Genomic DNA, 16,901 nt, shown 5'->3' on the forward strand with positions numbered 1-16,901 from the left:
GAACACGCTGGTACACTAGTATTGTGACTCGGGGTTGACCAGCTGTTTCCTAGCTTTAGCAATGAATCATCAGTCCATCACGGAACCCATCTGCTAGCCCGAGTTAGCCTTCTGACATGCAAGCCTCATACTGTGAACGCCACCCGACCACCACGCCTCTACCTTCAGTCAAAGATCGCCTGGTCAGAGGTGAGGCACGTGTTTCCCCTTGTACCTCAGCTGAGCTGCCCTTTAAAGGAAAGGCTTCAGGAACCAGGGGGATAAACAGCCATTGTTTCCCTGTGGGCTTGGTGAAATAACTTCATCATTAACACATGCCCCCCCCCCCCCCCCCCCCCTTCCACGTCAGTACAGAAGACCTCTAATCCACCACCTAATAGATTTTACAGCGTGAAATTGTTCCTCCAAATGTCTCCAAATGCGTGTTAGCCACATGCCGGCAGAGGTTAGTTGATGCTCCCGTGCTACCTCGTTCTCCTAGCCGGCTTTACATGGTGCGTCTCCGTCAGACGGCACACGGAGGCCTCTTGCTAATGCTTATCGTCAAGGGCCAGTGATAAAACGGAGCCGGTTCTTCCTGCTCAGTCATTATGTAGCTCATTTATCAAGCGGGCTTGTTGCTCTATCTGCTCAGGGTCACAGAGTGGGGAAGATGGCTGTGGTATAAAAGACTAGAACAGTTTAATGGGAGTCTGGGAACAAACTCGATACCCAAAGCGCTTAATCTGTTCTCTTTCCGTGTGATAGTGTCGAAAAACAATGTTGTCATCAACCCGGATGGTTGTTACAATCACAGTTTAAATATACTTAGCTATGATTGTCGACTAATTTCCACTTTCAGTTTTCTGCTGCGATGTCTTGGGTGATTTGGTCATTGTCATTGGGAATGTTGCAAATCATTGTGCATGATAGTTTTACAGCAATATTGGCAATCTTAAATGATGTGTTTTGTTTTTTAAACCTAGTGGAGTGGAGCTCTGATTTATGACTAATTCTGTATATGAGAAAAAAGTACAATATTCAAAACTAAAACACACATAATCAAGTAGCATATGCCACAAAATTACATTTTTATTCATTCTAGTTTCAGTTGTAACCATAGAAACAGAAAAAAAGTCAAATAATAACAATTCCTTAATAGCAAAAGGCACCATGTTAGTAGTTCCTTGTTGCGTGGAGAATGTTTTGTTGATTGTTTTCCTGTTTTTTTTTTTTCTTTGTTCCTTCAGGTTCACCAGACTTCAGTCGGCGGCAGCAATGTCTCAATCTGGAGAGAAAGCCAAGGCGAGTAGCCGGCAGACATTCTCGTTTTTCCTGTGAAGTAGAATATGATGGATTCACTATGCAGCAGGGGATTGTAATAAGTGGTGATTAAACTACTGGTACTTGTAATCTCATGCGCAGACTCGCACAGGCATCCACATAGGATATCCTGTTTAAATGCAAGTGTCGCATGGCTCGGCTTTATTGTCTCTTGGGCTTTCAATAAAATATAATAATTAGTGAAAAGCTGCTGAGCATATTTATAGGGTAAATAGTAACAGGAAATTACACCAGAGAAAAACAGTGCCATTACCTTTTCCTTTTAATGTGAGTCATTGTGATTCACACTTTCTCACCTGAATGTTCTCTCTGTGTTCCCCAGTTCCCCGATGCTGCCGGTTACGTCGGGTTTGCCAACCTGCCAAACCAGGTACACCGAAAATCAGTGAAGAAAGGGTTTGAATTTACTCTGATGGTTGTGGGTAAGTCATCGCTCTTTTCTTTTAATATCAATTGTGAACCAGAGCTTTATTTCTTGTCGTCTTTGTTTTCCAGGGGAGTCTGGTTTGGGGAAATCTACACTTATTAACAGCCTGTTTCTCACTGATCTCTACCCTGAACGCTACATTCCTGGTGCTGCAGGTATACTCCCCAGCACACACACACACACACTAACATGCACACTGTAATATTAGAGAAATGTCTGCTGCAATATCTCCTGCAGAGCATTATTTGAGAGGAATGCTGAGAATGTCTCAGTCTCAAAGTATGTCCCTGCCCTTTTTATGACTTGTTCTGCCTGAAAACAATTATCCAGACCTTCCCTGGTCACTTTGCACGGATAAGGAAACACGTAGCCTTTTTTGATGAAAAAACACACAACATCATTTTCAATCTGCCTTTTCTGATCCTGCGGCTGCAACATGTCATTGACTTCTCCAAGCGCAGAGCTCAGTCGGGAGTTTTAGGTCCTCAATGTTATCAATTGTAATATTATTATTATTATTATTATTATTATTTACTCTGCAGAGAAGATTGAGAGGACGGTGCAGATTGAGGCATCGACTGTGGAGATCGAGGAAAGAGGAGTAAAGCTTCGTCTCACTGTGGTCGACACCCCTGGATATGGCGACGCCATCAACAGCCAGGACTGGTGTGTTTATGTACTGTAGAGGGGAGAGTGATAACAACTTGTAACATGTTTCCTGTCCAGTATGCGCTCTCATTCTTCCCCCTGTCCTCAACTCCCTTGCTCATTTTTCATCCTAAACTCCCTATTTCCTACCTCTCCTCCCTCTGCATTCCCTATTTCTGGAAGTCTATAAACTGCATCTGTGGGCGGGTGTGTGTGGAATCTTCATGGTAGTGGTGTCATTGTTATCACCCTTTCCCCCCTCCACAGAGTAATTTAATGATTGTCCTGATATAACTGTATTTCTTCACTCCCGGACCTGCACGTACGTTCAAAGAAGGCCAAAAAGGCCAAAGCCGTAAAGCAAATGAAATGACACTAAAACCTCACCTTGACTTTCAACCTCTCTTAAATTATTATTGACTCTTTCTCACTAGTTTGATTAATGATGTTTGAATTGAAATCTCAAGGTCTTTAAAAAGTTCCTGCTTTCTTATACTGACAACTATACACATAGTGCTTAACAAATGTATACTGTGGTGGTGATTTGATGATAAACCGGCATCGTTTCAAGTTGGTTTTAATCAGAAATGAATTTAAAAATGGAGATTACATTCTAAGACGATTTGCATTGTAATTTTTGTGAAGTAAACGCGTGACTATTAATCTCTCAGTCCTGCCACAGAACAAGGTCGTTATTTGTGTGAAACTGTGTTGCTGTGGGTGATCGGTGTGTTTTACCAGGCCTTTTGTCTGTTTCGTTCCCCGGCGCCAGCTTCAAGACCATCATCCAGTACACTGACAATCAGTTTGAGCGATACCTCCATGACGAGAGCGGGCTGAACCGAAGACACATAGTGGACAACAGGGTGCACTGCTGCTTCTACTTCATATCTCCATTTGGGCACGGGTAAACCAATGAAGTGATTTCTTTTTACTGATCCATCTGCACACATGCATGGTCCAGCATCAAGGCAGGACTTCTTTGTTTTTGGACGTCCCAGCATAACCAATTTGTAGCTTATAGTGGCTGATCTCCCTTGTTGGGCTCCTCTTAGAAGGAGTTTCAGCGAACGCTGTCTTCTGCTCTATAATTACCCGACCTGAGCATTGTTGCCTAACTGTTGTCTGATTGGAATACAAAGTCTTTATTTTACTCCCAACAGTCTCTCATCCATGTCCACCATCTTCTTTTTCATTTGTAATATATTTGTTTGATAGTTTAAAGCCTCTGGATGTGGAGTTTATGAAGGCCATACACAGCAAAGTCAACATAGTCCCAGTTATTGCCAAGGCTGACACACTGACACTGAGGGAAAGAGATCGCCTGAAGAGGAGGGTAGGTCACACACACACACACACACACACACTCCGTTTTGATGCATTGCTCTTCACTGCTCTCTATATACAGTTTATGCAATTATCTTTCTTATCTGTTATCTAGATTAGATGCTTGGCATAAGTAAAAAGGTGGAATGTCCAAACATTAGCTTTCTGGATGTTGAGAGCTTCTGAACCATTCGATGTGTTTGTCCCATCTGCACTTGTATGGTTCAGTCATTACAACATGGATTATTGAGTAAATGATATCACCGTGTGTTCATGTGAGACGGTACGTACAGTTCGGTAAGTACAGGAAGGTACAAACAGAGAGTTGTGTACGTGCTGCACAGGTAGCACATCTGCTCCAGGCCCAACTCGTCCCACATACATCCTGCTGGAAGCAACCCGAGAGGATGCCTCCCTGCATGCTCCTCAGCTTCCTATTGTCCAGAGGAAGAACGCAATAGTGCAATACAATATTCACAAGCACACCTCACAGCAACATGTTCACTTGATAACATCTCGTGCAAGACTGAATAGGATTTCCTACATCTGTGTTTCTACTCTCCCCTACCCTCCTCTGCTTTCTCTTATATTAACAGTGCTCCAAAATAATGTTCAAAAAAAAGGTTCACTGTGCCTCATGGGTGTTTCTAACTTTGTTATTTGGATTAGAATAGAACTAAAATGATGAATCAGTCAGTTATGGAAGATTACTTGATGCCCATTTAATTTTTTTATTGAATATTATTTAAGCCAGACTAGAACTAGAAGACTCTCCTCACCAATTTGATATGTGCAACATGTCTTTGTTCTCTTTACTTGGGTTGTAATCCACAATTTACTGGATGAATGAACTTTATGAGGTGTTTTTTTTTACATTTAATCAAACAAGTAATCCTAAAATAAATCGATGGCAAATGGCCAATTACAACAAAGGCTTGCATAGTGGATGGACTGTTGTTTCAAATGACTTTTCTATTCAGTTCAACCCCCTCCTCTGTGCTTTTAATTGGAAGTCAGCCCGTCGCTCCACCTGCTCATGCATGGCCAGACCTCCCACCTGCCTCTCTTTCAGGCCTCGGAGCCGGTGGTCTGGCGGCCGGCGGACTACAATTAAACGCGGTGCTGTTCACTTTACCAGAGATCTGCTTTGTTCACGGCTCACACAGTTGGATTGCTTCAGCAGCTTAGTAAGACTGAATCACAGGACAGTGTTTCTTCCCTAATATTCTATGATAAAACAACGTAAATGCAAATAAATACATTAGTAACTTTTCTGTTCTGTTATTTTGCTGGTATGCTTGTGTCTCTATACAGCATCAGGGGGGACCAGTGGTTGGTCTCGCATCACACGTAACAAACATGAGAAATGAAAACAGATTAGGGATTACACCTGTGTCTCGTCGTTTTGTAAGATAAAATGTCCATTACTTTAATGATATAAAACAAATTATACACACCGCGACTGAGACGCACTCCACATGAAAGCCTTAACAATCATTCAACCCCATTACTGGAAAAGACGAAGTCTTGAATGCTTAAGTGGCACAAGTTTAATTTGTGTGTGTTAGCAAATCATCAAGGTAGAAGATAATAATGTAATAACATCCGGTGCAAGCTCTGCATTTATCCTTTGAGTAAAATGCATATTTTCCATCCTTTAATAGTGATTGGCTTAAAATCCAACACGGAACACAAAATCTCATTAATACTGAAATCAATGTGACGTAATTCATCGCCAACAGTAGCTTGTGAATGTTGATGCTCTTTTGCTGTTTCTATATAATAATTTCATCTATTCATCATCTATTATTTCAACTAATATCCTGTAGCAGCACAGTAACAATCGGATATGTGCGCTCTATGACTGCATACGTGCAAAGTTAGAGTGAAAACATGTCAAGATATTGTAATTTTTTCAAGGAAAGAACGAACGGAATGGATTTGAGGATGTAGCGCAGTATCAGAGCGCTGAAATGTCCTTCAAGAGAACAGGCAAACGTTTTTACCTTTAAACAACGATGTCTGTGTAACTCTTTCTCTTTAAGATGAGTAAAAGGAAACCACTGACCCAGATGACAGAAAGCCTGGATGGTTCCGGGCTTTCGAATTCCTTCAAGTTTGTCACTCTTGTTTTATGTTGCTCGTTTCCCTTTCATCCAGGTCACTGCTCCACATCGCACGTCGTAAAAGTGTCTCCCTGGCCGGTAGTGGGAAGAAAAAAAAAAAAGTGAGCTGCAGAAATACTGTAAAATTCTCACCGTGAGCTCTTAAATGCTGAACTGTGCACAACAATGTTTGTCCAGCTGCGTTTGCTCACATGCGTTTAGCATTCCCTTAACAGATATTTACCACTTCTGTAAGGAAGGAAAGAAACAATGAGCTGCGGAGTTCAGAAAATGGTCAAACTTGCACACACACAGTTTTTCACTGTGTGCACGCAAACATGTATGCGACAGATCTCAAGCTTTGCTTTTGCCCCTTCTAGCAGCAAAGAAAATAACTTGAAGTAAATGTATACAGTTATCGTTTTATTCGAACAGAAAACATTTTTTAATTGAGATGACTGTGTCTCATAGTGAGCCACTCTCGTCAGGAAATACGATTAAGCCTCTGAGCTATTAGTTAATTTGGTTTACTATCTTCTGTTTAGTCGTGTTTTGGGCATACCCAACTGTTATCTTTATCTCGGTTTATAAAAGTAAGCGTCCAGCAGCAGTACTTCTGTGCAGCATGAACTTCAAATCCCCACAGTAGCCGTGATTTTGTTTGTGTGTGTCTGCATGTATTCGTATTACATCATTGAGTTTCTTTTTCATTGTCTCATCCTGTACTTAAATGGAAAGCGCTTTTCCACCGGCTTTTACCAATAGCATGAGGTGATGCCTGACCCTATTGTGATTGTGCTCAGACTTTCTGTCATTTAGTTTTTGTATGCATGTACCGGTAATTAGTATTATAAATGGTAAGCGTGACAGCAACGCCCATTCATCGCTTCAAGAGTCTCTCGGAAGAACAAATGTGTATGACGCCACTGTTTGTTTGCTTGATCAGATAAGTTGAAGTGGCTCTTAGGTATACGTGCCTGGGTCCGGCATCAAGTCCAGTACAGCGCAGCGGAGCACTGGGCCTTCCTCTGAGGCCAGGATGAGCCAAGAACCTGCCTGGAAGCGAGTGCTGGAGGATGACTGATAACCCTCGGCATTTCTCCCACAGTATTTATTCATTAGTTTCTTGCTAGGTACTTTCTCGCTGGTTGGAGTCATTTGTCTCACAGTAGGCGTGACCTCCCACCGCCGTTTGATGCTCATCCAGTTCTTTCTCCTATTATTCGGGGAAGCGGCTTGTTCTAAACAATATGTCAAGATTGTTCCACTGACAAGACACAACCCAAGTTAACAAGCCTCCGATCATTTTGCTTTCGCCCCCTTCACTCTGCTTGCATCTTGCTCAATCCTTTCTCCTGATAGTCCCTCACAGCTCCCTCTTACTTTCCTCCTCTCGTTCTTTGGATTTTTTAAATTGACTCTAATGCCAATTTCCTTCACCGGGGTCACTGTGGTTTCACCTAATAAGATGCCCCGAGGAGGGTATATTGAGAGACTGATCCTCTCAGGCTGGGACCATTCAGTCATATCCTGTGCAGAGCTTTATTCTTTAAACTGCTGTCCTGGTTGTTTTCTGTTTGAAGATGGAGGAGGGCAGCGTAGCTGGTTTGGACTGGAATCCTCGTGGAAACAAACCTGCCTTCTTTTGTCTGAATAGAAAGGTGCTATTTGTGTGTGTCCGGGTTCCCTCCGCAGATTCGACAAGAACAATTTATGGTAGTTGATAAGTTGTGTGGCAATAAATCCATCTGTACTCTATTTTAAGTAATTTCATAATCATGTTTGTGGAAATAGTACTCAGAATGACTTTGTTTTACCCACTCAGATGAGGGAAATGTCTACTTTTTATGTGATAGCTCAGAGAATGTGTTTCAGACTGTTCGTCAGTAAAAAATAGATTAAACTTTGGATTTTGGACAGTCATTCCTACCTCACTGCTCTGGTGTACTCTCATGTGTTTGACCCCTTCAGCTTGTGTGTGGTTCTCTTCCTCTAACACACACACAGTGTTTTCTGCCCTCCAGCACTCCTAATGCCAGGCTCAGTCTCTGTCCCTGCAGATTTTAAAACAACAAATATGCATATTTGCTCATGAACAGAGCGGCTCTGTTAAACGGTCAACTGTTCTCAAGTGGAGAACGAGCAAAAGCTGACTCCAGCATGAGCACGGCAGCTTTCCTTGACCGAGGGCCGACCTGAAAGGGGTGGCTTCTGGGCTTTTGTGTGCACTTAATGAGTTGCTTTTTGCTTTGCGTCCCTTTTGATTACCGGACCGAGCCTCAAATCCTGTAACTGAAGTGTCCCACTCACACTGTCCTCTAAAACTCACCGAGATACAAGATTACATGAATAGGTTGATTGTTGCTCCCCATGCTCTTTGATCAGAGTGAGAAGTGGGTGGTCTTGATTAAACTAATACGTAGCCCAGGCCGTGTGTGCGTGTGTGTGTGTGTGTGTGTGCGCGTTCCATGGTTGTGGTGACTTCCTCCGTAATTTCTATCAGTCTCTTCAGAACAAATCCAGCTGACCTGGTCCGGTCCGTTCCAGTCTGGACCGTGGACTCAGTCTGACTGGCCGTCTGGAATGTGTTTCTGTTCATGCATGCAAGTGCTTTTAATCCTGTCGCTAGAAATGTATTGTTTTCCAGCTGCTGCTGTGTGGCAGTCCGCTGGGTCCTTTCAGGAGGAGATGTTAGCCGAACAGTGGGAGGGATTTACTGGGTTGATGCTCTGAAGGTCGTCGTCCATCTTAGGTGATCCAGAGGCCTCCTAAAGTCGTGAAGCTCAACACCCCCCCCTCCTTCTGATGCTAGGTTACAAAGTGAGGCATCGGTTTGCTATGTGGATGAAGGTCTGTGCCCAGGAGGCTGGTATGACGCGAGTTGAAAGGTGTTTCCTGGCAAGGAAGAATCATTTGTCATAAATTAGCAAATTCACTCTCATAACTAAAGAGTAATGGTATCCAAAAAACCAAGCAACTTTTCTCTTTTTCACGCGGCCAGACCATGTTGTTTTATAATTATAATGTACGACACATATGTAACAACATACAGTACTCTTTACTCTCTGTAAATATGTATATTTATTGGCAGATTGTATGTGGTTTTGTAGGAAGGTTTTGTAGTTATTTTTGCAGAAACGTTTCAAAGTCAAATAACTCTGCACTTGAGAGTTTAGAGGCTTGCTGCTGGGAGTAGATTTACAGCTGGAGACGCTGGTACTCATCACCATTTAAAACCCCCACTGAGGTAGCTCTTTTTTAATGGGGGAAGAGTTTATATTTTTCCTTGTGCGTAACTGATGGTTTACTTTGATTGTGGCTGAAAGAGAGAATTTAACTAAAACGTAATTTTACCCAGGTTTGCGTTAAACTAGTATCAGCTGAAGTTTTATCTGTAGGTCTCCTAATGTGAACGGCAAATATGAAACTGTTTTTTTAGTTTATGTATAGATTTTTAGTGTTTAGACATGAATAATGTTTGTACGTTCTGTCCCTGTGCTCATAATATTGGCTTAATATAGTATCGGCGAGGCCAATAATTAGTCATCCCTTGTAAATTCATTCATATGGTGTTAAATTGTCATTTTTTTGGCAACCCATCTTCACTGTAAAACCCTGCAGATGTGCTAAATGGATGTGTGCGACTAAAGCTGCTTTTCCTAAGCAGGAATTGTGTAAGGAAACGTGTAGCAATTTATGAAAAATATAAACAGGGAAATGGGCAAACACCACATGCATTAGTGTGTCAGTGGAAGATAATGAAATAATCAGGATTCTTCAGGTTAGTTTGTGTAGCATAATCACTACCCTCACCATGATACATGTATGGGGTTACATAAATGTTATGTAAATCTGCTTCTGGTCGGGACACTCGTGTTTCCAGTCCAGATCCCGGCTTCTCTCAGTTGTGGTTCATTAGTGTTGAGATGCGTTGAGTGTTTTTTGTTTAATTATTATTATTTATTTATTTTTTCTGATGCCCTGGTACATGATTGTACTTTCAAGTATTTTTTCCTGTTAGCCTTTTACTTAAATAGATCGGCAAACCATCCCGGTGGGCTCAGCTCTATCCTCCGTGAACCACACAGCTGAGACTGTGTGCTGGCGGTTACCTGTTGAATACCGAAACTTCATCGGTTCCTTCTTTGTCAACCTTTTTGTTTTCTTCCAGCCTTGTTTTTCCTGGAATCATTTCTCATTGCTCAGCAGGTGTTTTTCTCATGCATTTTTTTTTTTTTGGGGGGGGATTTGCACGTGAGCCTGAACAAATGATGAAAATATTATTCCCTCATCTTGTTTGTGTGATGAAACGGTTGATCCCTGTAATGATGGGGTTGCGCACTGTCTCATTATGATTGGAGGTTTTGGTTTATCCTTCTATGCAATTGTAGAAAAACTGCCTCGTCATGTCTCGCGCGGACTCACCCATTGTAATTACATCTATGTATAGACTTGTGGATATTCTATATTTGGGCTATGTATAATCCAACAGTGCAGATGTGATTCTGATATGAAAGCAGCCCAACATCAGCTAGTATTTCCACAACCAAAGCTCAGTGTTCAGTGATGGCAGTAAATCTTCGTCTTCCTTTTCTAATGAATACCAAGTCTTGTGTGGCGTTGTTTATCCGTCGCCCTGTCAGCCTGGAGCGGATGTGCACAGCCAACCAGAACAGCTCAGGAAGGGCTTGGAGTAGGGGTCGTATCATAGCTGGACAGGATGGTCGTGAAATGCAAATGCCTCCATTTGCCAACAAAAATACACAACGGAGAATGGGAGGAGAGACTGATGTAACATAAAGGGGTACGGCCCACATCGTGTACAGTTGATCAACAGGAGGCGCCAGGGATTTGGAGCAGGCACTGATTTTGACATTCGGTGATCCCTGAGAAGACTTGATTACAGGTGTCGGGCTGTACTAAGCGCATGTTATGGAACTCAATCATTCTGGTAAACAGACATTTTACAGCCTTTGGTTTAGCGAGATGTGGAAACACGATGACGGAACTCATGCCTGTGCAGAGACGTTTTATTGTTTCAAGATATTTAATAGAAATTGATTGATACATTGTTTTTGTGTTTTGTTCAGCTTTACTGCATTTATTGTCTGGTATTACAGAATATATTATTCAGAATATACATATATATAATTTTTCCTGCCATTGTGTCATGCATGTTTATTTTCCCACCGAGTGCACAGTTTCCCTAAATTCTTTACACTCTGCACGGCGGATGATGTTTATCCAGCATCCGTGTTCGACAGGTGTGTAAAGTGTGTGTGTGTGTGTGTGTGTGTGTGTGTGTCACGCTCTCTTCTGACTCCCGCAAAGCCTGTTTGTTTTTGGACCTGCCCCACAATACCCGACTCTCCCCACACACTCACTATCTGACGCACACACTGCACACACACAGCTCACTGAGAAAACAAGCATCAGCCATAACAACGACTCAAACGGGAGCTGCGCTCTGTAGGAAACCTGCGCTCACTTCCCCGGCTCCTGGCTGACTATTATACATTACGTTACACATGAAAGTCCCCAAAAAGTCAGGAAAACAACACAACGCTTTTGGCTGCATTACATAAGACTACATTGTGGATACAAATATTCTGCAGTCGGGAAAACAAAAGGAGAACTGTAGCTTTGGTGTTTAGAATAATAAATGTTGACACCTTGTCCCCAAGGTAGCGAAGAAGAAAGCCTCTTTGTTTCGACTTGTTTTTTTAATGGCCGCCCTGCGAGAGGAGGGTGGGAACTTTGTTTCTGACTGTTTCAGGACTTAAACCCACACAGACCGTTATTAGTTTTCACCTGTCTACCCCTTCTATCTCACTTGTCTTTTGCTCCACGGGGGGCTTTAATTAAAAGTGTTGCTGCAACAACAGGTACTCACTCATACCCTCCTATTAGTCTGAAGAGCTCGCTCACTTTCTGTTCATGGGTCAGAGTGGCAGCTTATAGTTTCTCCTGTGGATCCACAATCTGCTGTATGTATATATGAAGGATGGATGAGAGTCCCACGTACTAGAATAGGAAGCTTTTCGTACAAAATGCTGCAGGGATGCAAAATTTAGTTCATTTGATTTCACAATTCGAGGTATTTTGGGAGAAGGTCAGGGAGAGGTTTTGTTTTTTGGGGGGCGGTTTGGGTTCATATACAGTCAAGCTGAGGCTCTCTCTGCAGTGACACCTCTGCAAGGTTCAACAGTTGAGAGCTGTCGAGGTCACATTGAGGACGTGACCCTGGAGGTTGACCCTGTGTTGTTCTTGTTTTCACCTGCCAGATCTTGGACGAGATCGCAGAGCACGGGATCAGAATATATCAGCTACCTGATGCTGACTCTGACGAAGACGAGGAGTTTAAGGAGCAGACCAGAGTCCTGAAGGTGAGAGACGCATGACTGACGTCATCCTTTAAAGAGCCCCATCAGGACACGTCTGTCCTTGACTCAGCACCAGATGTTCTCTGCCTCCCTTCACTCCCCTTTGATACCTTAGTTTCCCCTATCTCTTTCCTCTGATTTTGTTTCTGTCTGGGGATTCACGGACCTTTAACGTCTTCTCCCAGGCGAGCATTCCCTTTGCTGTGATTGGCTCCAACCAGCTGATTGAGGTGAAAGGGAAGAAGATCCGTGGCCGTCTCTACCCATGGGGAGTTGTTGAAGTGGAGAACCCTGAGCACAATGACTTCCTCAAACTACGTACCATGCTTGTGTGAGTCTCCCTCGTAGCAAACTACCCAACAGGGTTTTGAGAAAGAACTTCTTTCAGATCTTAAAGACCGAATTTACACAGATCTAGTAGCAGGCAACTGTACTGTGAAGCTGCACTGCCTCCCAGTGGGTGAAGAGAGGATTGCATTTTTGTTTTGTTGTAGAACCCACATGCAAGACCTCCAGGAGGTAACCCAGGATCTGCATTATGAGAACTTCCGCTCTGAGAGACTGAAGAGAGCGGGCAGGTGAGACACTACCGTATGCCACTTAGGCAGCAGATGAGCGTCTTTATTTCACGTTTATTTTTTACATTGCTCTTACGTTTCTCTGCAGAGCTGTGGATGAGGATGTGTTGGATAAAGACCAGATCCTGCTACAGAAAGAGGCTGAGGCAAGAACACACGCGCGGCTCCATGCAAGCTATCATTTTGTGCTTGAGTACTTTCCAGTTGCTCCACTAACAAGTGCTTGTCTGTAAATACATTCACGCAGGCTCAGAACACAGATCAGGGGATGGGTTTGAACTTCAAAGATTTATATGCTCTCAAAAAGCTCCATTGACTGCAATTTGCTCCTCAATATCTCTGTTGATTATTAACCAATGTTTATGGAATTTGACACAGTCATGCAGGGTGGGGGGTGGGGGCCTCTATCGCACCAATAAATTTAATATGTGTCTGATCCAGAATGAGGCCAGGGAAAAATCTCAAATTTTAACATTGAAAACTCCATTTATGGATTAAAAAATCTGTTAAAAATACTCTTATTCACTTTTACTTTTCATGGTTGGTGTATAAAGATATCAAGAACAATTCAGAACCTTTCGGTGAAAACCTGATTATGAGGGGAATGAGCTGCTCAGCGGAGGTCTGTGCTCTCCGAGTGCTTCTCTTGTTATTTAATGTGATTATTTTAGAAAGAGAAACCATTTTTGTTAAACTCCCTCCCGTGGGCTGCTATCTTGGCCCCTCCCACTCCCACTCCCACTGTCTCCCTCTCTCCGGCCACTGGACACTTTACAAGTCCCACCACACACACACACACACGTGTTTGCTGTTGGCAGAGCTGCTGCGGCGCATTAGTGGGTGAACGGGGCCCACTCGGTTCTGTCCGTGAAGCAGGATAGGCCATCACTTGTCTGAGTTTTGGACAAGAAGAAATATTGCAGTACTCTTGTTTTAGTCAAAATTCTACATGAAAATTAACCCTTTGGTTTAGTCCTTAACAATTTCTCATGATGAGTAACCATTATATTATTATACTTCTAATTAGTGAATACATATTAAATGTCAGTTTACAGCAGGACATTTGTATATCTGTTTAGATGTAAACAACACAAAATAATTGATATGATTGTAGTCATTCTTCTTTAAGGTATTAGAAATTTACAGGAGCCTAAAAAGAAACAGTTTTATGTACTAAATCCATGGAGCTGATGGTGAGTATCCAGTCAATGCCGGCTTCATGTCTGAATGTGAATCTTTTAAGTTTGATCTGCAGCCACTAGATGGCGATCTAATAAAAGAGAGCGAATGGAGAGTTTATTGTTCACCAAAGACGTGAGCTTTTGGTCCTTTAAGGTTTGTTCTAAGACATTAAAGAGATTTTAATAGATTTGCTTGACCAAACAAGGAGTCGGCTCATATTGTTGAACTGTTGAAAGCACCAAACCGAGTTGAACTACCGGTTCTTCACCAGTAGAGCAAACTGGGAGCCCTGCATGTTCTCCAGTTTGTCTCTATCTAATAACAAGATTTATTGCCTCGTACTCGTTTTGTTTCCTGATTGTAATTTTCATTTCACTTGGATTTTTCTGCAGCTGAGACGCATGCAGGAGATGATAGCTCAGATGCAGGCACAGATGAAGAGGAAATCAGACGAGTGAAAGAGGAGGAGGAGGAGACGGGAAACAGGGTGCCCCCCCCCCCCCCCCCCCACACACACACACACACAAACACATACACACATCCTACATTCAGAATCGCATCATCTTTAACTGCAGCACCGCCACAACTTTTGCTTCTTCCCTCCAAACTTCCGTCGCGTGATCGTCAGTATGTGAAAATAAAGAAAGAACAAAGAGGAAAATGTTTAAATTCAAGATGAGCGTTTTACGGAAGTTATTTTAACCTTGGATCGTATTTATCACGGCTGCCATTGACAACGGTGCAAAGATGTTTTGCCATCAAGCAAACATATTTACAATAATATATGTTTAAATTGTGAACTGATGACCAAGCTTCCCCATTTTCCATTTATTGAGGGAAGAGCCTGTTGTACTCTCACGTTTTACATCTGAATGGTTTCAGTGCCTTTGGTTTTTCACTACGCTGATAATGACTATAAATAATACAATGGTGAAAGCAAAGCATGGTTCTTACATAGGCCGAGTGTCCATGTTGAGAGTGAGGAATTCCTTATTGCCTGATTGTCTAGGAAAATAGTAGCGTCCCATTATAGAAAAATATAAAATTGATATAGTTGAATTGTGGCCAATTAATTGTCTTGCTAGAAAAGAGACTACATGCAAGCGATACAACCAAAAACACGGTTATAAGGAGAAATTACAGACATATCAATTTAAGTGCCATATTAAGTGTTTTAAATGTCTCATGAATTCAATGTCAGTGTCAAATTACAGACCGAAAAGTATTCAAACTAGTCCATCTGGTCGTTTATTGTTTGTCCGTATTTGCTTCGCTGATGTTTAATGTGTGAAAGGGGCTGTTGGTACCTTACATTTGCAGCCCTTCGTTATACTGCATTTGACTCAGTATATTATATTATATTTAACTGTGTATAAACTCGCCTCAGCCTTCTGTGAGCAGCGGACCAGACTTAACTCTTCATCCAACTGCCGCTGCTCTCGTATGGAAATATATGTCGAACTTAAATGTAATATCTTAACCATATGTCAGTAAAGACTTGTTTTTAGATTTTTTTTGTATCACTCTGAAATAAAAATGTGTTGAGAAAATAAAAACATGTCATTTGAATTTGGGGCTTTGTTTTCCTTGAAAAGAATCCTCGTTTGATTATCTGCGTGTATTTATACGACCTAATGATTGTGTGATGGAGCTTCAACTTGCTCCAGAAGATTTCTGGGCTCAGTTCGGTCTGATTGGTTGAAACCTCCTCCTGTGAGTTTGGTTCGCATCTTCTAGTGTGCGTGGATGACCGTGTGGTTGTGACTGGTCCAGTCCGGGAGGAGGAGGAGGAGGAGGAGGAGGAGGAGCAGCTCATCCCGCCCTCCTGCCGTCTCTCGGGGGTTTGGAGGCGAGGCGCCGCGTTCTGTGAGCCGTCGCTTCGATCATCGCTCAGGTCAGCATGACGACCAGCATCCGGTACAAGAGTCGAATCCCGGTTAAAACAGGTGAGTGTGGTTTTGGGATTCGATTCACGGCCTGCCGCGGACTGGGAATCAATTGCAATGATCGCTTCTCATTTCTGCCCCTTTGACGCTCCGCATCCTGCACCTGCGCCGCCGCCTCATCCGTCCGATGATGGGCGCCAGAGGACAGCGCGGAGGTAAGGAGGTGGGGGGGGGGGGGGGGGGGGCACTAGGCTGCCTTTATTTAATTGTATTCGGGAATGTATTTCTTCTGGGATATTTATTTACTGGAATATAGCGGCGAGCTGAAAACGCCCAGCCTTCAGCAGCTCGGGCACTATTTTACATTTCCGATGTGCGCGTTTGCGTTTGGCCGTTTTGCGCGCACGACGCTCCAAAGGGCAGCGTGTCCGTCACGGGTTTCATTTTTAGACGCGTAATGTGGGGCAGCGCGGCTGAGACGGTCCTCGGCATCCTCCTGGTTCATCCTCTCCTCCGAGACGCGCCGCGGAGTCACCGGCGATTATCGTCCAGTCCGACCGAACGGAGCCACCGGAAGCTCAGCGCGCCGCATGACGATGACCTGATTCCAGCCGCTGCTGTTGGGCTCCTTCAACGAAACCCTGCAGAAACACGGCGGTGACATGAGCCAGCTGGGCCCCCTCCTCCACCTCCTCCTCCTCCTCTCAGCATGTGACAGCAGAGCGCATGCGCACCTGCAGTGCGTTTGTCGATGGCAGAAACGCAAAAGCTCCTATCTGCAAAATGATCCAGAAAAAGTAGTGGAAAACGTTCTCTGTGCACTTTGCAAGGCATCGATACCGAGTCGGTATTGTTTACACATGATACAGGAATAAAGTCTAAGATCAGTATCCATAAGTATCCATAATAAGTAATAATAATATATAAGTATCCATAAAACACAGCATTCTGCAAGGAAACAACACGTTTCTTTGCTTTCCTCAAAAGAGAGGATTCTGCAGATGGGAGGTTTTGCGTTTTGGCCATCGATATGTTTAATTGAA

At 43.1% G+C, this 16,901-nt stretch overlaps 1 protein-coding gene across 1 annotated transcript; it reads left to right on the forward strand.

Annotated features, from left to right (window-relative positions):
- The first annotated feature begins 1,135 nt into the window (after positions 1-1,135).
- On the forward strand, positions 1,136-14,430 carry LOC137916793 (septin-2). The gene is made up of 11 exons (XM_068759755.1): positions 1,136-1,284; positions 1,646-1,745; positions 1,819-1,905; positions 2,293-2,416; positions 3,171-3,305; positions 3,617-3,734; positions 12,114-12,215; positions 12,398-12,543; positions 12,707-12,790; positions 12,879-12,936; positions 14,365-14,430. The coding sequence occupies exons 1-11, from the start codon at positions 1,153-1,155 to the stop codon at positions 14,428-14,430; spliced, it is 1,152 nt and encodes a 383-aa protein (XP_068615856.1). The 5' UTR covers positions 1,136-1,152.
- Positions 14,431-16,901: the final 2,471 nt, after the last annotated feature.

Source organism: Brachionichthys hirsutus, unplaced genomic scaffold, assembly GCF_040956055.1.
Source record: "Brachionichthys hirsutus isolate HB-005 unplaced genomic scaffold, CSIRO-AGI_Bhir_v1 contig_1319, whole genome shotgun sequence".
Taxonomy (NCBI): Eukaryota; Metazoa; Chordata; class Actinopteri; order Lophiiformes; family Brachionichthyidae; genus Brachionichthys; species Brachionichthys hirsutus.

What these genes read in the sequence shown, in the direction of transcription:
- LOC137916793 (XM_068759755.1), top strand. Translation starts at nt 1,153, where the DNA reads ATGTTAGTAGTTCCTTGTTGCGTGGAGAATGTTTTGTTGATTGTTTTC. An exon ending in CTACATTCCTGGTGCTGCAG is followed by an intron (nt 1,906 to 2,292) that starts GTATACTCCCCA and finishes TTTACTCTGCAG; the next exon opens with AGAAGATTGAGAGGACGGTG. An exon ending in TGCTACAGAAAGAGGCTGAG is followed by an intron (nt 12,937 to 14,364) that starts GCAAGAACACAC and finishes ATTTTTCTGCAG; the next exon opens with CTGAGACGCATGCAGGAGAT.